The sequence below is a fragment of the Capronia epimyces genome (assembly GCF_000585565.1).
Source record: "Capronia epimyces CBS 606.96 chromosome Unknown aczIQ-supercont1.4, whole genome shotgun sequence".
NCBI lineage: Eukaryota > Fungi > Ascomycota > Eurotiomycetes > Chaetothyriales > Herpotrichiellaceae > Capronia > Capronia epimyces.
Genome location: NW_006912907.1, coordinates 1,745,978 through 1,766,285, shown reverse-complemented (window position 1 = coordinate 1,766,285; position 20,308 = coordinate 1,745,978). Strand labels below are relative to the sequence as shown.

At 52.7% G+C, this 20,308-nt stretch overlaps 6 protein-coding genes across 6 annotated transcripts; 3 read left to right on the top strand and 3 right to left on the bottom strand.

Annotated features, from left to right (window-relative positions):
- Nucleotides 1-4,960: 4,960 nt before the first annotated feature.
- On the top strand, nt 4,961-6,454 carry A1O3_05273 (uncharacterized protein; the record flags this gene model as incomplete). The annotated part of the gene is made up of 5 exons (XM_007735398.1): nt 4,961-5,224; nt 5,281-5,536; nt 5,585-5,874; nt 5,964-6,192; nt 6,243-6,454. The coding sequence occupies 5 exons, from the start codon at nt 4,961-4,963 to the stop codon at nt 6,452-6,454; spliced, it is 1,251 nt and encodes a 416-aa protein (XP_007733588.1).
- A 1,153-nt stretch (nt 6,455-7,607) lies between these two features.
- On the top strand, nt 7,608-7,817 carry A1O3_05272 (uncharacterized protein; the record flags this gene model as incomplete). Its single annotated transcript, XM_007735397.1, has 1 exon — nt 7,608-7,817. The coding sequence occupies one exon, from the start codon at nt 7,608-7,610 to the stop codon at nt 7,815-7,817; it is 210 nt and encodes a 69-aa protein (XP_007733587.1).
- Nucleotides 7,818-9,000: 1,183 nt separating this feature from the next.
- Nucleotides 9,001-13,350, bottom strand: A1O3_05271 (uncharacterized protein; the record flags this gene model as incomplete). Its single annotated transcript, XM_007735396.1, has 1 exon — nt 9,001-13,350. One exon carries the CDS (start codon nt 13,348-13,350, stop codon nt 9,001-9,003), a length of 4,350 nt encoding a protein of 1,449 aa, XP_007733586.1.
- Nucleotides 13,351-14,054: 704 nt separating this feature from the next.
- Nucleotides 14,055-14,560, top strand: A1O3_05270 (60S ribosomal protein; the record flags this gene model as incomplete). Its single annotated transcript, XM_007735395.1, has 2 exons — nt 14,055-14,186; nt 14,294-14,560. The coding sequence occupies 2 exons, from the start codon at nt 14,055-14,057 to the stop codon at nt 14,558-14,560; spliced, it is 399 nt and encodes a 132-aa protein (XP_007733585.1).
- Nucleotides 14,561-15,154: 594 nt separating this feature from the next.
- A1O3_05269 (uncharacterized protein) lies at nt 15,155-16,380 on the bottom strand (the record flags this gene model as incomplete). The annotated part of the gene is made up of 2 exons (XM_007735394.1): nt 15,155-15,790; nt 15,910-16,380. The coding sequence occupies 2 exons, from the start codon at nt 16,378-16,380 to the stop codon at nt 15,155-15,157; spliced, it is 1,107 nt and encodes a 368-aa protein (XP_007733584.1).
- A 1,091-nt stretch (nt 16,381-17,471) lies between these two features.
- A1O3_05268 (7-alpha-hydroxysteroid dehydrogenase) lies at nt 17,472-18,407 on the bottom strand (the record flags this gene model as incomplete). The annotated part of the gene is made up of 4 exons (XM_007735393.1): nt 17,472-17,561; nt 17,626-17,929; nt 17,987-18,283; nt 18,358-18,407. 4 exons carry the CDS (start codon nt 18,405-18,407, stop codon nt 17,472-17,474), a joined length of 741 nt encoding a protein of 246 aa, XP_007733583.1.
- Between the last annotated feature and the right edge of the window lie 1,901 nt (nt 18,408-20,308).

Below are 20,308 nucleotides of genomic sequence, written 5' to 3'. Positions count from 1 at the left end.
ATGAATGTGACACCCCGTTCGACAGGCAGCTGGCTCGACTAGGGCTTTAGTGTCGCTAGGCTCGAGGCGCCCGCCACGGGGGGGTTGTTTGATCGACCAGGGTGGTGGAAGTGAGGGAGTGAGCAAGGGGCAAGGACATCAGAAACTCTTGACAAGGGGTGAAGGCTTTGCCAGGCCGGCACCCAAGGAGAATCAATTGATCTAGCGGTGACTAGGGGGGAAGAGCAGGGGAGAAAGAATAAGAATGAAGCTGAGTAAGAGCAGCAAGGGCCAGTGACTGCGCCCTGGGGGAGGGATCCTAGTCGTGATGAGTGACGGTTGATGGTGATGCTCACGGTCACGGTGACGGAGGGTGAGGGATGGTTGGTGGCTGAAGCCCCTCAGCCATGACACGAACGGGAGAGCGGATGGCGCCTGAATTTCACGTCCCAAGCTGAGATGAGTCGCTGGGGAGCACGCACTGCAGGGGGCGCTTAGGCTGTGGGGGGGTAAAGTTGCAGGCGACCAGGCCCCAGAGTACGTAACCTTAGGTAGGCTTAGGCCTGAGGACCCCTTAGGCTGCCAGGTAGGTAAGTAAGGGCTTAGGGGCCTTGGGCTTAGGACGGCCTTTGGGCTGAGGAGGCTTAGGCTCCAGGCTAAAAGGCTTTGGAGTGCTGTGGCAGCACCGCCTGGACAACCCCACGCCAATAACAACGACAACAATCGATGTGCAACTCTTATCACCGGGATGAATGGGATGAATGGGCCTCGACCGTCGGTTCCTCGTCCACTCCCACGCAGTGTTGGCAATGGCAGGTCGAGATTCGTCCAGGCCAGTGTCGGTGTCGTGTCGCAGTGATGCTGATCACAGCGTCGTGAAAGCAGGAATGCGAGTGTGTGAGTCACCATGTTTGAGGCAGATAATAATAGCCTCGCCGGTAGCAGTGCCCGTAGTTGGATGCATGCATGGTAACACGTTCATGGTTACTCAGAAGGCGATATTACTATTCCTACCAGGTAGGTGCCAGGCACCTACCAGGGATTTACTACTAGGTACAGTAAGGTGTAAGGTACCCCGGACTCCGTCAACACGATTACTGCAGCGTGCATTAATTACTGTACTTCCAGGGTAAGAGGTAAGCACTGCACAGCACAGCACGGTGCATGGAGGTGCATGGGAGCCTGAGATGGGTGGTGGGCGGTGGCTGGTGGATGGTGGCTGGTGGCTGTTCTTCTGCTTCCATCCCACGCATGCCATGACTCTCGAGTCTTCTCATCTCATCTCCCATCTCCTCTATGCAAGATATTGCTTCTACGGAGTACGGATACTGCCAGAGTCGATACAATGATAATGTTGTCGAGGCGATTCCCGACCCACCTTCACTGTCTTTGCCAACACATTCTCTCCCACCCTCCCACTCACACTCACTGCTTCTGCTGCCCAATCCTCCCCACCAGATCCTGTCGATGCGACTTTGAGGGGCGGCGGTCGGGGCAACTCGGGCGCCAGGACACCGCCTCTTCCTCAGGCAGAGATCCTCTCGTCCTCTCCACGATACTTTACAGAGGACTCCATACTCCGTACGGCGTATACTCGTAATAGTATAGAGGTTTAATTAATTACCCTGAATTAATCCGGGACTCCGGGGGGCGAATGGTTAATGATGGATCAGTGATCAGGGCAAATCCGTGGCAGGAGTAATTACAGGGTAGCAGAGTACGGATACACTCACAGTAGTACTCCGTTCTCCGTACTTTGCCACCACGTTTTGGCTGGGGAGGTACGGAGCACGGAGGTACCCGAGTGAATCCCGCGTTTGCAACCTCGAGTCGGTCTTCATCTCATCTTACACGCCCCTTTTGCCTCCCAGACTTGTCTCTTTCAAACCCTGCCAATCTTGTATCTTGTCCAGGATCCGTGCGGAGTACGGAGTACTCTACCTGGTACGGATACTCTGTACTCTGTAAAAGTGAGGCTGCCCGGGGAGATGTGGTCCGGCCTGGTCTTTGCTTCAAACCTTGAGTTTACAGGCCCGTCACTGGTCAGTGGTCAGCCTTGAGCCACTTCGTCCTCGGTCTTTGGTAGCCCGAGAAGTGGTGGCGCACTGGCGGCTGCTCAGTGTCAGCGCCGGCTAAATGTCGCTCAAGTCCAAGTTGGCGAGCCTGAGGGCGGATTTCTGCCGATGTTCATCCTCGTGGCCTCTTGGCGAGAATGATGGTCGGAATAATAGCATTCAAGTTAATGTTGCACTTCAGTGATCGAGTTCGAGTCATACCAGCTTGAACTGCTTACCGCTTATCTCCCTCCCTGACCCCGTCGTCAGCGACCGCCACTGCGTCCACGCGTGTCAGAGTGCAAGATGCAGGGTCTCGACCATCCATGCCTGGTCCTTGCCTTGTCATGATCTGGCTCTGGCTCTGGCTCTGGCTCTGGCTTTTCCTCCATTCAAATGTTGATGTTGATGAATTCACATACACACACCAGTAGAGCCTATTAGGCTAGCAGATGTTTTGCACGCGGCGTCTACACAGTCGTACAGCATTTCATTCTATCCAGAGTACCTCGTAGACGAGGAAGCCTTACCAACAACAACAATAATACCCGCGGCTGTTCTCCGATCTTCCCTGACCGGCCCCCGGATTCTTCCTCGATTGTGGAGGTGGTCAAGACACGAGTGCACGAGTGGACGAGTCGGCATCAGGCAGGCAAGGCACCCAGCCAGCCAGTTTCCCTGGTGAATTCCGGGGCCTGAGAACATGTGTCGGGGTCGGGCGTTGGGAAGACACACCGTCGTTGGAATGCTCTCGGCTACTGCCAGTATGTAGTGTCTTCATGGTTGTCGACCATATTACAGAGTAGAGAGTACTCCGTAGACCCCGAAAAACCACATACCTAGGATGGAAATCAAATCCACCCCCTGCCTGCCGAGGCAAACAGATGCAAACAGATGATGGATGCAAACAACCTCCGGTGCCAGAACCGGATGCCGGTCACGGCCCGGCCATCATTCACTACCAGGTATTCATTACTATGTACTCCGTATTATCATGGCGCTTGACTTGGTTTCTTCATGCGGTGAAGGGAGGCAGGGTCAACACGGCCTGTACGGATACAGGAGGCAAGAGACCTAACCCTACAGTCTAGTCCGCGGCTGGAATCCACCTCATGAAGAGACGGTGCCATCATTGTACTGTTCTGACATTCCTTGCTGGCACGCTGGCCTCTCCTTTGTATTCCAGTACTCCGTACATTCCATTCTGGCCTCCTTCAGATCTCATGGTCCATCCACCTCGAAACCAACACCGACACCGACACCGACACCGACACCGATGCCCCAAATCATGGCCTGGCCAGACCAGATCTTCAGACACTCCAGCCCCGCCTTCGGGCATGACTACTGCGCTTGTCACTTGACATATCTAGCCAGAGTCTGGATGAAGCCAGTGCTTTGTCCCCCCCATCTTTTGTGGACCGCTTTCGCCTGTCCAGACTCGACTGTCGTGATCCGGGCGCTCAATTCCCCCACGCATCTGGGCCTCGCTTCTGGACCACGAGCCCAAGCCATGTTGTCCTATCTCGGGCCGTCCGGGCTCGATCCCTCACGCTCAACCCTGCAAGAAGTTGAAGTCGCTTGCTGATCCTCTCGCGAGAGTGGCTGGCCAGCATTCCTTCTGTGCAGGCGTCGTTTCACCTGGTCAAGACATCATCCTAGCATGCCATGATACCATTTGGCATTCACCGCCATCAGGGGGGGAGGGCGCTCTCAATCTTTGGAACCTACCCCTGGGATGCGGAACACAACACAGTGACCGTACCCAGCTAACCAGTCTGGCTTCCGTCCGATCTCGCTGATGCATGCCATGACTCTGACATTATTATTGAATGAATCCGACAGTGCTGGAGGGTTCGAACGCCTACAGGCGCCCTGCCCGTCGAACGGTTTCTTACCATGGGTAAGATCACGTGATCTGCGTTGACTCCTGAGACCGAGCCCAAGGATTGCCAGAATATCCGTCTGCTGCTCATGGGTTGCTGGTTTGCTGGTTGTTTCTGTTTCCGAATGGCAGGTCATCTTCATACTGGCCTCACTTTGTGCTGAACACGAACACGCGAGCGTGAGACTGGTCGCTTCATTGACCCGAAGACACTATGGCCCAAGGGCCAGCCTCGTCAGTGTCAGCCTGACGCAGTCTCTGAATGATACCCGACCAGGCCAGATCCCAGATCCCAGATCTGTTTCTGGGCCTGTTGCAGACTCACACTGGCAGTGCACTTGTACACTGATTTGTGATGCTGCAGTGTCAGCGTCAGTGTCGTGGAAGATTGTGACGAAGCCTCCTTTGCACGACTACCTAGGTAGGCCACCTTTTGTTGATATGTGACGTATCTAACGGGCGACTGCTCTTCATTGCAGTCAGAACTCACCGGTCACCGGATGGGATGCGGCGGTGAAGCCATGCCAAGGATGCCGCATGCTCTTTTCTTCAAGTTGTCATGCCACAAGCCTGCATGTCAACAAACCCCGCGCGGTGAAAAGCAGCAGTCACGACGTTATCTCTACCCTTTACCCTCTGTTTCCGACCGTCCAAATCCAAGACCAAGTGCAAGGCCTTTTGCTCTCTCACCTCTCTCTGTTTGCCTTGAGTGTCCATCAGAGAACTGACTGGCTGACTGTCCCTAAAGTGGATTCAACGTGAGCTACGATCCGGTTTCATCCAGCGGCACGCAGCAGCCAGCATCTGCAGCAAAACAAAGAAACGTAAAGCAAACATTGATCTTTGCGACATGGAACAAGAAAGAGCAGACATGGACCGGAAGTCCTCCTTAACCTCTTCCTCATCATCGTCAACTGCACCGCAACTGTCTGCACATTCCTTCAACCCTCTTCATGCCGCTCCACCTCTCCTAGGGCCTCAACCACGAAAATTTGTCGGTGTCGGGCTTACAGACGACCGCCACCCAGAACTTCGCATCTTCACCATGCGGTACAACCTTCCAGACATGGATACCAATGCCAAAGGTCTTCCCCCAGCGACGCCCCCAAAGCAGGATCCAAATACCATCAATTCCTGGGTAACACCTGAGAAAGACTCGCCTCCGCAGCTTCGGTACTATTGCGGGGTGACGGCGGTCGCCAGCGGATCGGGGTACCTATCACTGTTTCACGACCTCGGAGCAGATGCCACTCTTTTGAGAGGCAGCGGTGAAATCGAATGGATCCGCAAATCGGCAGGTGGAATTGATGTAAGCCCAAGAAGTTAATCCTATCGCCCCATGAGACCTAACTTGTGTTTTAACAGGCATTGACAGCCCTCTTGCGGCCTGGTTTGGCATCCATCTGCCTGCTGTCCGAATCCCCCCCGAATGGCTTTCGTATTGCACAGTCTGGCTTTCGCCTCCGTCGGACAGGTGTAGATGTCGTCGTCACTTGTGCCCACTTCGCCAAGTGGCCTGATAACCAGAAGGATTTTGATGACATGGCTCGGAGTTATTCTTGCATGAAACGTGGAAGGCACGTAGCAGTCCAAGACTGGATGGTTGAGTACGATTGTGTTGGTATGTACGATACAAAGAAACATGTTCACAGTGCTAACCAAGGTCCAGCGGACTACATGAATCAACTCGAGCTCCAGCTAATTGCGGTTCACCGTCCATGGGATCTTGCCATTTTCCGGGTGAGAGAGAAACCTAAGGGGGATGAAAAGAACACGGTGATCGATTGGAGTCAGATGCACTTCATGCCCGAGGAGGATCAAGGCAAGCTGGGCTCAAAGGGACTCTGGTGGTCGGTGGGATTCAACCTTGACGACGACGAGGAGAAATTCCGGTCGGATTGGAAAGGTTTTTTCCACCGGCAACTTGACAGCGTTCAAAATGACATCCGTCGACGATATGTAAGCATCCCTTCCCCAGCCTCATCTCTATTGTCATACCTATAGGGTCAGGGCCCCCCTTGGTTAGTTTTGAGGCTCACTTTTTACAGGAATACGACGGAGACCATCCACCCCCCTTGAAATTCCTTCGAGCCGGTCGGCGAACTGTCAGCTTCGGAGGTTTGGATGAGTTGGTTGGGACTGGGTTTCCTCATCAACAAACCCATCAAGTATCTCTGAATCTCAGTGCTTGGTATGGACGTTCCGGCTCAATGGTCTGTACTCGTGAGAAGAGTGACGTCGAAGGCGCAGAGAGCCAGGTCCATGTCCATGGTCTCAGTAAGTGAATATTGTCTCTCATGTTTATGACAGATCTAACGTATCTACAGTCTATGGAGGCTCGTCTGCAAGCAATTACAATGTGATGACTAGGTTCACCAGACAGATGGAAGGTTGGTTTGAGAAAGCTTTGAGTTTCGACCCGGACTTGGAAGAGCATCCTGTTGATTTCAGTCAACGTTTTGTCGTGGCGCTTGACGTCGACACTGCGGCTGAAGTCGATTCTACAACTGTGGACGACACCGTGATGATTGATGCATGACCGAACAAGTCAGATTGCCTCAATTGGAGAGGGGGAGCATCGATGACAAAGACCACAACATTGACGAAGTGCTGGGTAGAATGAACGGTACCGGAGGAGGAGTACTAGACTGAACTGTCTCTCTTTTCTCTTGCAGTTTAGAATCATGAAACAGAGTAGCAACACAAAGATAGCTGGAAGTTATTTCTCATCCTTGACCTTTACAGAAACGTGGTATATTCGATTGGCTCGGGCATCCGGAGTACTCCTAACAGAACAGACTTGGTAGATAATAGGAGAATATAGGAGTTAGGAGGCCGCCTGAGTCAATAACATGGTATATTAGGACTGTGTTGACTTGGGTGTAGGTGCTCCTTAATTAGTGTCTTCATATCTCTTTTTCCCCCTTCACTTCTTCGGAACTTCACTACAATAATTTATAGTGTAGCTTGTTTTACCAGTGTAAATATTTTCAATCCTAATCGCAATCCAGCCGCTAGATATATCTTCCTCTTCCCACAAAGGGCCAACTTAGTCGAAACTAACTACGTAAAAGTCACCGTCACAACCAACCACAAAGTCCCTTGGGTTGGGTTATGTGACGTCTTCTAGGAATGAGTAGGAGTACCTAATACCTAATATCTAACACCGAGCACCTACGAGTAGGTATGTATTATATACCTACCTAGTACATACTCTGTTGGTGCGTGGTGCCGTCGAGGCATTACATAATACAGAGTACATAGGCACCATAGGTACATACCAAGGTGTCTGAACCAATCAGCAAACGCCCCATGTTCTTTAAAGTAGTAACGTACATCGTATGTAAATAGGTGCACAGTTACGGAGTACCGAGTATGGGTGCTTGATGTTCCTAGTCCACCAAACACACTCTCGAGAGATCTACCTGCGATCTATAGTCCATACAGAGTCAACAAACATTCATTCATTCCCTCATCCGTGTGACACCTTGACACCTTCTCACAAGACCATCTACGGCTGGTTCACAAGGTCTCTCTCTACACAAACGTCCCAATCCCAATCCCATTGCCTGTCCACTCGACCCTCGACCTCGACCCTCGTGGCAATCGCACCTCCCAGGAAACATCGTCCTGAAAGAAAAAAAAGACACAAGCCAACAAGACAAGAAAAGAGAAAAGCAAGCAAAAACACAATGATCACCGACGACCAACTCTACTCGCTGGCCATTTTCCTCGGCGCCGCCGCCATGCTGTTGATTGTGCTGTACCACTTCCTCGAAGTCAACGCCCAAGACGGTGCCGACCTGACCAGCGACCTGACCAGCGACAAGAGTGGAGTGGGGGCTGTCAAGCCTGCACAGTCTCAGACACAGACACAGACACAGTCACAGTCACAGTTATAGTCGCAGACACAGTCTCAGTCACAGTTATAGTCGCAGATTGGGGAAAGAGAACCGATGAGACCAAATCTCGATTCTGCATTCACTTCCACAAATGTGCTGTTGACAAGAACAAGAGGAAGAGCATGCCGGATATCATGGCAAACTCGGCCAGCACGCGGACCGGATCGGGTGACGTGGGGACTGGTTCCCGGATCCTTGGGGACATACATACATGCACTGCTGGGTGTGGCCGAAGATTCTTGACTTTTGAAGAATGGTTGAACTGGGGCGGGGGGCCGATTGCTGTTGCTGATGATGACGGATCAAGAAGGAAGAAGGAAGAAGGAAAAAGGGAAAACTGGACTAATTGGCGCATGTGCTAGAGGCTAGAGGGCAGGAAGAATGGCGATATTATTGATTATTATTACATTGTCGCGCATGCCATGGAGGCGGGAAAGGAATCAATTGTATAGCCCGAGCTCGCAAAGCAAAACATATCAGAGGATGGGACGGACTGAAGACACCACCACGACCACCACAACACCAACACGGGCAGCAGAGCACGCCAAGGTACAGGATGGACCGCCAACCATCCGCTCGCTGGAGCTTTCAAGGGCTACATACTTAGTAGCGACCTGCCGCTCTGATTGCAAAACAGGATTCGAGACTGAAGGTGATGATGATTCACCCGCGGCCAGGGAAGGGAAGGACAAGGACAAGCAGGACGTTCCTGACCTAAGCCCTTGCTCAAGCTGGTTTCGATGGCGTCGATGGTGTCGAGTCTATTCCTAACGGCACCTAGAGGATCTATTAAGCACCGCGAATGCGAATACAAAGCGGCGTTAGGATCGTGTCGATTCAATATCATCTCAAAATAAAGCGCTCGCATTCATGGTGAATAGCCTCACTTCCTATCTGTCTTAAGCATAACGTCTGGGGAGGAAACTTCCTGCCAGCGTCACTCGATGAATCGTAGTCCTCTGGTGTCAAGTACAGTCATTGAGAATAATCAAGTTGTATCAGTATGCTTCTCTGATGTACAAAAGGAAAAGACAAGCTCGGCAACCAAAGTCGTGTTTCAAGACTCGACCAAGGTTATCCTGATATCGCGTTACGGCATAAAGCACTTGACTTCATCCTTTCCGCCGTCTCTACTGGCCGGCCAGCCCGTCATTGCAGTCAGTCGCTCGACTCGTCCTCTAACTCAGTAGTCGGCGTCGACAACCCTCCTAATACCCTGGTTTTGTATCAATGTTGATCTCCTTGCCTCATTCACCAACACACAACCGCCCTTGTCAATACCAGGTCCGAGTGCAGCCTTTCTTGCTTCCATGGCGCGCAGAGTTTCTTCTGCAACTGCCTTCGAGCTACTCTTCTCCGGGCGGTGTGTTCTCATGAAGCTACGCTGAGCCGTCCTCTCCGCGTCGTCATGTTCTGCTTTCAGCAGGGCCATCGTGTCTGGTTCCAAGTCCTTCTGGGACTTTTCGGAAACGGCTGGTGTTGTGGTTCGTCCGTACTCATCGGAGAGGTATCGGGTTCTATCAAGGAGGATGGTCTGGGGATCTGTGTAAGAAACTGTTCTAGTTGCTTGTCTTGATTGAGGGTTGTAAAGAAATCTGGAGACATCAAATGATGTCGACTCTTGCTTACCAATGTGCTTGGTTGACGGGCCATCTCCGTATTTTAGTGCAACCGCATGTAGGTGATCCTCGTCGATGTGATCAAGCCACTCTTTGAAGGTGGGGAATGATATCTGGGGATTCACGAGGCCATTCTCTTTTACCAAGTGGCGACAATTTCTCCACCAGCATATGTAGTCTGCCTCCTTCACCTCATCTGCAGTAGGGCAATGGACTTTGGAAATATGCTGGCGCAAGGTCTCGAGGTTGTGGAGATGTGCCTTGCAACCTTTCCAGTGACATTTGAATACAGGTAGGCTTGGCGACGCTGGTGACGGAATGGTGACCGATATTTCTCGGATTGATCCTGGTTTAATTGCTCCAACACTCTCGCGATGATGAAGGTTTCGGGCACCGGGAGGACGGCCGCGCCTTTTACCACTGGGAAAATTGGAGCCGCTGCTCATCTTCCTGGGCTCAGCGCGGGGGTTCAGAGGAGTCGAAGAGGATCGGGTTGAACGCGCTCGTGGTGTAGGAACAATAGCCTTTGCATTTTCTCCGCCGTCATCAGACGTTCTGAGGTTGTTGCTGGGCCCGGTAGAAGCTTGTAATGGTTTGGCCTTCTTCTCGCGTTGTTCAGATACATCGGGCACGGGCGCAGGCAAACTGCGCTTTTCCGAATCAGGCAAGGGCGAGTCCTTATCCTTATCAGGCCGTATGCGACGTTTGGCCTGTTCGCCAAATTTGTATCGAGGAGGTTCGGTAGGGACATCCACAAGGGCCACTTGCGGAGGCCGGGGGCCCCCTGGGTCGACTGCATCCCAGTCAAATGTACTGAGATCACAATACAGGTCGATGTGCTTGCCGAGAAGGCCTGCCAGGTGAGCGTTCAATGGCCGCTCGAATGGGTGTCTGCCCGCCGAAACGAGAATGTCGCGAGCCACTGTCTTAGGATTATAATAGGTCTTGCGAAGGGCCTCGCTTTTGTTGATGGGTTTGGCAAGGATTCTCGTTGACACAGGATGTTCCGGTACAGGTGTAGAGAGGCTCGGCTTGGAAAGGGGTTGTGGCCCCGGAGGAATCGATGTCTGTGTTGGGTTGAACTTGAGAGGTATGCCACTTTGGAACGGAGGGTATCTAGGAGCTCTTGCCTCTTGTCCTGGTGAAAGACTTTGTGCAGCCGAAATCATTTGTGCTTGGTATTGTTCGAACGGATCCCGCTCGGGAGGACTTTCGACCCGTGCCTGCTTTCTTGACATCACGTAGTTTTCGTTGTCGCTCAACGCTGTCAAGTCTACCAGTTCCGAAAAATCTCGTTTCCGTGCCATTGCTTCCTTTGAACCTGGTGGCGGTTCGACTCGAGATGGTCCAACCGGATTGGTCTTGCCAGTTCTGCGGTTTTGAGAAGTAGACGTAATGTTCTCTGTCTTGATAGTCTGCTGTCGCTGCTGAGGTAGGGTTGAGGTAGGAAGAGAAGCCTCGGATGTGTTCTGCGCCGGTATATGAGGTTGTCCTGGAATGAATTGTTGGCCATTGATGAAGGGAGGAGGTGGAATAGGTGAATGGGCCATGGGTATGTGTGGAGGGCCTGAAGGGATCTGACTCGGGAGTTGAGTTTCAGGCTGAGGTTGAGGTTGGATAGCCTCCTTCGCCCTTGTTTGTGGACTATTCAAGTATGGAACATTGCTCAAGAGTTGTCGTGCAAAGTGACCTCTGTGAAACTTGAGACCTTTCCCTTCCAGCATCTCGCACAGGTCAATATAGCTGGGGTTCTTGTCTAACATTGAGTGAATGTCTGCAGGACCAATCTCGATCTCGCTATTTTCAGGAAGCGATGTTAGGGATTTGACAGCGGCTTCCGCAAGTGCATTGCGCTTTTCTTCAGGCCATATTGTGCCGCCAGATAGCACCTTTGGGGGAAGTCCCTGTGAAAGAGGGGGGGACGTTATGTTCGAGAATTTCAGGGCTACAGAGGCCGGTGGCGCCGCGATTTGAGGTAGTGTAGGAGTTGGAGGAGGGACCTCTGTGTTGCTCTTGGTCGAAGCGGAAAGGGAGGCTGCTGCGTCTGGCAGAGACTTCTTCGTGGCAGTGGACTTCTTATTATATGTAGTTCGAACTCGCCGTTCTGCAGGGAAACGGCCTAGATCGGGCAAGCCCTCGGGGTTGTCTTCTACCACGACCCTGTAACCGTTGCGTTTTGCAGCAGACCCGTCAGGCGTGCCCCCACGCACCGTCCTAGATCGTGGAGGTTCAACGATCCCGGGTCGAAGTTGAGTATGAGGTACTGCTTGCGCATGAGCCACTTGAGGCGACGGCGAGGATGTCTGGACTGCTGTTGGTATATGACGGGGACGAGGATCTGCAACAACTTGATGTTGAGGAGCCGGGATACTCTGTTGGGATATTTGAGGAGAGGGCGAATGTGCAGCATTTGCCGGAACAGTCGAACTTTGACCTGGCTTTCGCATATCTTCCCATAATTTCTGAAAGAGCATCGGATCCTTACTTCTGAACTCTTTCATCTTGTCCATCAAGGCCTTCAGTTCAGCTGCCATGCTTGCCTCGCTTGTTGCGCCATCTTGTGAAGGCTGTTCTGTCTGTTGGAAAGGTCTGTGCGCCTCTTTAGTCGTCGTCGGGGAAACCTTTCTACTGGCTTGGTCCGAAGTTCTAGGATTTGTTGCAATAGTTGGCTTTGCACCCTGTCTCTTCGTCAGGGCCTTAGCTGCTTCCTGAATTTTCTTCCCAGCAGTCTCTTCATATTTTCTCTTCTTTCGAGCAGCTTCCTCGTCTTCTCTCTTCTTTCGAGCAGCTTCCTCGTCTTCTCTCTTCTTTCGAGCAGCCTCTTCCTCTCTGCTTTTCGCGGCGGCGGGGGCGGCGGCGGCCTCTTCCTCCGCCTTCTTTTTCGCTAGTGCCTCTGCCTCTCTTCGTCTTCTTTCATGCTCAAGATGGCAGGGGTTAAAAACTTTGGATGGGTCGATGTAGTCCAGCACCGTGTTTTGAGATTCCACTGTCGGAGAATATACCGCCTGCGACGCTTCTTCCATAGTGTTACTTACCAGATTTGAGATGCTGTTCACTGGCGCCGGTGTCTTGTTTTGAACCTCACTGGTTCTTGTTTGAACATTCTGACTCGAAGTACGTATGTGCTGGCCGGTATTCCCACTTTGAGACCACTGCTGGCCCATCGTGCCGGAGGAGTTGTTGGTGGTTCCGTAGCTGGCTTGGGTAGTGCCCGAAAACGCACCCAGCTGACCCTGATTCTGAGTCAACTGAGGGCGAGGGTAAGGTGAGGCAGTTCTTTGAGTAGGAGCTGCTTGTGTCGCGTTGAGGCCATCCATGACAGGCGAAACCGACGAGTGCGGGAACCGGTGATTGACCACACCGACCCGTGCAGTGGCAGAAGACATGGCAGGTTGTTGAGAAGTTATGGAGGATGGTTCAGTTTGGTAAGGATAGTGTATGGATTGATTTTCATTATAATGAGAGGCGCTCTGCGTGACCGGGGATCGCACTTGGTTAGGAGCGCTAGGTCCTGATGTTGGAGGGTATCTGGTCGCGGAGGATACACTTGTTGGATGCACACGGTGAGTGTGCCGTTGGACCGCAGAACCCTCCACACCAGACGCATACACCAGATTGTTCAGTCCTTGTGCATCCTGCTCGGCAGAGGTCGACGAAGTGGAGTTGTAATATTCTTGTCCACTACCACCAGTTGCGCCTCCCTTCGCATAGCCGTCTGTTTGCCTCCGATCATCGTAAGATGCGTTCTGAGCGTTTGGAGCCTTCCAAGCGTCAGTGCCGTAGGTTTGGTGCCGTGAAGCATTTGTGTAGTTGTGTTGGTTTTGACTCGAATAGTCATAACCCGAAGACCCGTATTGAGCATGCTGAATATCGGAATGGTAGGGCGCTTGCGGCGCATAAGAATTGTTCGACATTGAGGGTCTCCCAGCACTGTACGAGTCCCGTATATTCTGGCCTTGATTCCCAGAGTCATGGTAGCCCCCGAAGCTTGAGCTCGACGGGTATGACATTACAAGTGCCTCTATTCCCCGACGAACCAGTTACCACCTTCTTGGATAGTTCTCATGTCATTTTCGTCCTTTGGTCTATTGCCAATAACATCTCGTCTGAGACGACCAGGAAGCCTGCTCATTCTCGGTCGCAATCCAGTCTTGTGCTCAGAGGTGAAGGACTTTGTACGTTTGGGAGAGGGGTGTCTAGATAAGATAGTTGAATCGCACGTAGATCCATCCACGGTTCCTATGTCAGCGGGCTGTGACAAACGTACACTTGCCACGAAGTTCGGAGTTGGGAAGCGACGCGCAGGTGGAGATGGATACAGACGTACCAACCTAGTATGCAGATGCGCCTCTGGGGCTGGTGGCTCGAGGCTGCACTGCACTCACTGGCCGGCGCAGCCAAGCCCAAGTCAACTTTCAGCGCCAGACGCGCCCAATGATCGACCGAAGGAATTCTTGGCGCACTTTCAATGCCGGCTGCAAATTTGGCTGCGACGTTCGCCCACCACCTCGAACATCTTCGTCGTCGACACTCATTAATCCGCCAAAGCCGCAACCATGACGAAGCAGAACACTGGTACGAACATATCTGTCGAGGCCATCTACGACCTGACAAGGCGATGCTGACTGACTTGCCAGGTCTGGCCTCCTCGAGGCGCAAGTCTCGGAAGGTGCACTTTTCCGCACCCTCGAGTGTTCGACGAACGATTATGAGCGCTCCTCTGAGCAAGGAATTGAGAGAAAAGCACAATGTACGATGAGCTGCTTCCCCCAGCCTCCTACCGATACCGTGCCGCCAGCGATTCGATCCAGGCGCGCTCTAAAATTTCCCGAATCTAACATTCCGTTGCAATGACAGGTCCGCAGCATTCCCATCCGAAAAGACGACGAAGTCACCGTGGTCCGAGGATCGAACAAAGGCCGGGAAGGAAAGGTCACCTCCGTCTACCGATTGAAGTACCTCATCCACATCGAGCGCGTTTCCCGCGAGAAGTCAAATGGCCAATCCGTCCCTCTCGGCATTCACCCCAGCAAAGTCATCGTCACCAAGCTCAAGCTCGACAAGGACAGGGAGAACCTCCTGGACAGAATCGCAAAGGGCCGTGAAGCCGTCAAGTCGGAGTAAAGGATAGATGCAGTCGTGGTTGTGGTGTTGAAAGGGGAGGTGAAAAAAATGGACGATGATTGAGAATTTTGACGGTTTCCCGGACACGATGCTGAGGAAATACCGACTCGGATTGATACAGCGGCGTCTTACATGCCCAACGTGGCATCTCAGTCTTGCCTGAATGAAACACAATTTCGAAGTGGAGAGATTTGCTCCCCGCGACACCCGTCCCCCCTGCGCCTGATTTGGTCACGTGTTGTAACCAGCTCTCTGGAATTCTGCCAGGATTATCACCTTGCCGACCTGTTCTCTTCGTGGTCGCACAAGGTAAACAACTGGCCATATAGACCCAATCATGCACCTAAATGAGCATGTTCCTCCGGGGACGTTGCTCAAGCATGACTCGCCGGCAGACTGTCTACGAGGATACGTTCCGATGACTGGCAGGATTTGATGGCTGAGGTACAAAAAGACATACAATTCTTGGTAGACACAATTCTTCTCTGATCAACTCAATCCCAAATCCGTTACGGCAGGAGAACTACCCTCTGCTGGCTCTGTCTTACCACAATGCGGTACTGTACTCGTATAAGCGCGCTGGTCGTGTCGTGTCTAGAACTGCTTTTCGCGGACTCCATCTGCAGTATTCATGGCACCACGATTGGTTTCCCATGCTGGGTTGGCGACATCGACCCCTGTGACCTTGGAAATGTGTCTGTGTAGACCCTCTTCGCCATCCTTGTGCTCCGCGTGTCCCTGTTGGATCTTCTGCAGACTATCCCTCATGAGAAACTCATAATATCCAGTGGCAAAGATTGTGGCTGGAATATTGACCAGGATAGAAATCCATGAATAGCTGCTGGACGCGGTGAAAGCTTCCCCACCGAAGAAGATGGCTGCCACGATTCGGGTACCCAGATCCCTGGCCAAATTGGTGGAGATGGTGTTTCCAGCAAATCCCCAAACCATGGTAGCATAAGCGAGACCGATGGTGAAAGGCACGCTCTGCGCACTGACGAAAGGGTTGGCCCGGTCCAGGCAAGCCCAGATGATAATGCCAATGTAGCTATCGACGAAGAATTCCTGGAAGAACAGGTATCCTTGGTTGGTCTGGTCGGGGTTGGGGAACACGCAGAGGATACTGGCCACGCCACCGTTGTATACCGCGGTTCCGTGCTCCTTGATGTCGATTGCTTTCGCCGCCTGAATCTGGGGCCAGTAGCATGCCATGAGCATCAAGCCAGCGAGCTAAACAACAAATGCGCGCGGTTAGCGCCCGTTCTTCTAGAGATGCAGGACTTTCATCTTGCAGGCTCCCCGACGCCGATCTGCAAGGTTGATACCAGTAGTAGGGGTGGATAACTCACGAAAGCGCCAAAAATTTGTGAAAAGATATAGTGTGGAACTTTCCTCCATGGGAAACCTTCCCATATCGCAAAACAAATTGTGATTGCCGGATTGAAATGACCACCGCTGACAGGGGCACATGTGACGATTGCGAACGCGATGCCTAGGGCAAAGGCCCAGCCAATCTGGAAGAGACTACCGAAAACTGTGACTCCGATCACTCCAGCGACAGGGTTTGTGGTGGCCAAAGTAAACGAGGCTACCGAAGCAATTCCCGGAAACACGTAGAAAAACACACCAGTGGCTTCGGCCATCATTTCACGCATAATCCGGGGTCGCTTATGCTCAAAGTTGAGCTTTCGCTGAGACACGGGTTTGGTCGGAACGACATGGCGCGTGACATGGCGTTGAAGCACGTCCGAGACTCCCAGCTCAATGTCGTGAGTGTGCTGGCGAACTAGGTCGTTCGGCTGGTTATTGGATCCAGCCATGATGGTCTTATTGGGGGAGATGGCACTTCGGTACTCCTGGGGGTTGCAGATCTGGGGTAAAGAAGATGAAGAGTAATCATCAAAAATCCGGGGCGGGCAGACGTAGAAGTAGCTGGGGAAATCGAGGGTTTGCCACTCGAAGCCCAGTGCCCGGTTGCATTTGATTTCATTATTTCAAGTACCGTTGCCGAACCCACCGTTACAGATTGCATGAATTGTGGGAGCATCGTGATGATGACCCAACCATGCCCGGACATTCCATACGGGTGGGTATGTCGTGGGCTTTGAAATAACCGCAATACAACCGAGATGTGGCCATCGCAGGTGTGAGGAATCAGGTGTCATGCAGAGACGTTAGGCGTCATTACGAACCGAAAAGGATGTCCGGCAGTTCAGAACGGCCATTGCTTGACTTGCTTATAAGCTTTGATCTTGCGCCACCTTGGCTGCAAGCGAATGAGAGCCTCGGACGGGGCGATGGTTCATCTGATCAGCTCAAGGACGACGGATGATGGCCGGAGATGAAGCGCGATGAGGAAGGTGGGCTCTGAGCTGGGGCATTCAATAATGGCGGCAGAGGAAGAGAGGAACAGCGAACGAGAGCGCGAGGCCGAGGTTGACGACGCAATCACGGGTCGGTCGAGGACAGAAAAGAGTAAAGAGTTTGGCGGTGGAGAGACGTCACTGGCAGTGGCCGCCAAGTCGCGGAGGAATACCGCGGGCGACAGACGAGTGAGATGGCGGGGGTTGGTGGAGGAGAGTTGACAACAAGTTTCCCCGTGGGCCGGCGGTTCCCCATGCTGTGTGGAGAAAGGCGGCACACTGCGCCTGGGCGTTGTTGCATAACAGCAAATATGGCTGCCAACGGACTGAAATGTGCCGAAGACGGTGAGCAAAAGTGCAACGACCTCGGCAGGAGACTCGTCTTTGGCAAATCTCTGGCAAACGTGACAAGAGACTATTCGTCCGTGGAGGAAGCCTGCGGGCCTGACAGGTGAGGACACGCACATGCGTACCTAAGGTAGGTAGATCAGGTACACGAGGACAGGTAGTACGTATTAGTGTTTTATATACGCCCCTCCTGGCATGTCTCACCACTTTTCAATGTATGGTCGAATATCAATCTCGTTGGTAAAGCAGGTCCTCGGCTGAGTGTGCAGGTACCAGTATGAATCGGCGATCTGAATGAGGAGCAGAGACGGTCAGCATATGTCTAGTGCCCATGCCTGATGGAAAAACGCCTACCGCTTCAGGTTTGATCTTTGCGTCTGGGTGATCGAAGTGGTACCCCTTAGTCCTTTCAATATCAATCACTCCATCAATGATAGCGTGCGCGACATGAATGCCCTTGGGTCCAAACTCTCTTGCCAGCGATTGTGCCAAAGCCCTCATGGCGAACTTTCCTGTCGCGAAGGAGGCGCACTGTGCAGAACCTTTCATGGCGGCGGTGGCTGACGTGAAGATAAGGGTGGGAGGAAACGCCGGGGTTGCCTTGAAGCTCTCTAAGAGCAGTGGCAGTACAGCTTGGGAGAAGAGGAATGCTCCGCGCCTGGTCAGGCACCGTCAACATCAGCTTCACGCAGTGGACGTGCAGCAGGTAACATACCCATTCGCTTCCCAGCCACTCTCAAACTCTTCCTCAGAAAGCTCAAGAAAAGGTTTGCGGATGAAGCGTCCGCCTACGTTGTAGATTGCAGCGGCAAGTGTCCCCCCTCCAATCTCCTTCTTCAATTGTTCAAACGCGGCCTTCACACTCTTTCCATCAGAGCAGTCAGTGCTGATACCAATGGCCTTACCGCCGGCGGCATTGATCTCCGCCACCACCGGATCGAAGTTTGCGGGCTTTCGAGCCAACAAGGCGACTGAATAATCCTGTGCGAACCGGCGGGCGACAGAGGCGCCTCTGGGACAGTGTCAGTCTTCAACAACACACTACTATCAAAGCAAAGGCATGGCTGCAGCTTAGCTGTGGCTTACGTTCCAGGTCCAACACCAGCAATAACGGCCCAAGCCTTCTGCGACGACATCTTCAACGAGTCAAATTTCAGAGCGTCAGTGCCAGCCCTATGACGGACAGTCCTGTGGGCTCTAGACTACTAGCAAATGGAGGTGAGGACAGTTACACAGCTGGCAGAGAGTAGAGGGTCCACTGCAGGCACAGAAATAATTGCTGTTAGTAGTGAACAAAGAAATGTTGTGTACGGATAGATACTCAATCATATAGCATCACAGATGATTGACCCCTCGATGATGTGATGTGCTTTGGCTGGCGGACTGACAAATCCATGGGTCGGGATGAGCCGCGATAAGTAATCCTTTGCGAAGATGAACGCTCCTCCTAGCCAAGCCTTAGGGACCCCCAGCCCAACCGTTCAGCACCAAACCTCTAAGTACCTGAGGTATGTACCTATCACCTAGATGCCTAGGTACAGTTACAAGGTAGCCAGGGAGCAGTGCCTATAGCTTGTGCCCCTTCCACTGCGCCCATGCTGGTTACTGGCCCCTTCACCCCTAGAAAACCCTTCCCCCAGGCTCTCCGCACCCTGGTTGGTGATAGGCGTGCTAGGCTTCCTGTCACCAAGCTGTATACCTTTCATCACCAAGACAATAAATGTCCCACGAGGTTTGCCCCCAGCTATCAATGCATCTTCTTGCTGCTACTTCTCAGGACACCTGGCTCACGGTTGTTGGAAGCCCAAGGAGCCCCCTTCTGCCAGGTATCATGATTCAATTGAGCTACACATATCTTCGTACCATGAACAAGTGTAGGCTTCCACCATGGACGGTCAGTCGTCAGTGGGCAAGGAATCCGTCAACCAAGCCCCTACCTTCATCTTCGTCGTTACGCTCGCTCTGCATCGCCGTTGTGTCATGTTTTGGGGGATACTGTACCTGACGAGAACCATACACACCCGTTTTCAAAGAGCGGTGAAGGACGTCCATCCCCCGAAAGGCCTCACGGTACCTGCAGATGACCCGCGACCGGTCCACCGCTTGTTTCGACGTCCAGCGCCCCTTTTCCTTGCATTATGCCAGCCTTGTCACCGAGGGGAAGGGGTAAAATACGGGAATTCGAGGTGATGGTTTGACAGTCATTTGCAAAGGCTCGACCTCCCGCCTAGCTACCTCCCGTCGGGCTCGCAGCCATCAGACATGGTTGTGTAACAGCATTGGTTCGTCCCACAGGTCTAAGAGGCAGCGACTCGAACTCGCCCGGACGTCGAATCAAGCACAGGTTGCAGCGCGGTCGCAGACCAGGCCAACGACAGCCACTCGAAGAGTCGAAAGATATCCGTACAGCGGTCATGTATTGGCGGGGAGGAAAAGTACACTATACGACACGGCCAGTACATTTCGTTTCGCTATCAATTGTGGTGGGAGGCATCCACCGCGATGACTAGAACCGGTCATCTGTTTCATGTTCTCCAGGTGACCATCCACCCCTAGTCAGTGTGCTCGTGTGATGTCTGTCGCCAACAGCCTTTAGGTTGGCATTGAGTCAGTCCCCGTAGAGGATGGGCTGATTCAGATCGTGATTGGACTACGATGGCATGGCCCAGTCGTACTGGGACAGGTCAGGTCATCCCAAAGGCGGCAAGATACGAACTTTCCGCTTAGGAGCCTGCAGGCTAAAACGCAAAGAGTGTGTTGGAAAGTTAAGAGGCGACAGGTCAAGAAGGCATGACAGGCAACACCCCTTACGTTGCCCGCAAACTCTGGGGGGTGTACCTACTGCCGTCCACAGAATCCACAGAATTCACATACGCTTCCGACGCAAGGCGCGAAGGGGGCGAATCAGGGTCACGACTGAGTCCCTCTCGAACGTGGGGTTTCTGGAAAAGGATGCAAGTGTCCAAAGGTTGCCTTGCGGCGTGCGGGCGTCAACACATTCGCTTGGAGAAGTACAGGCCTCTCCATCTTTGCAGAC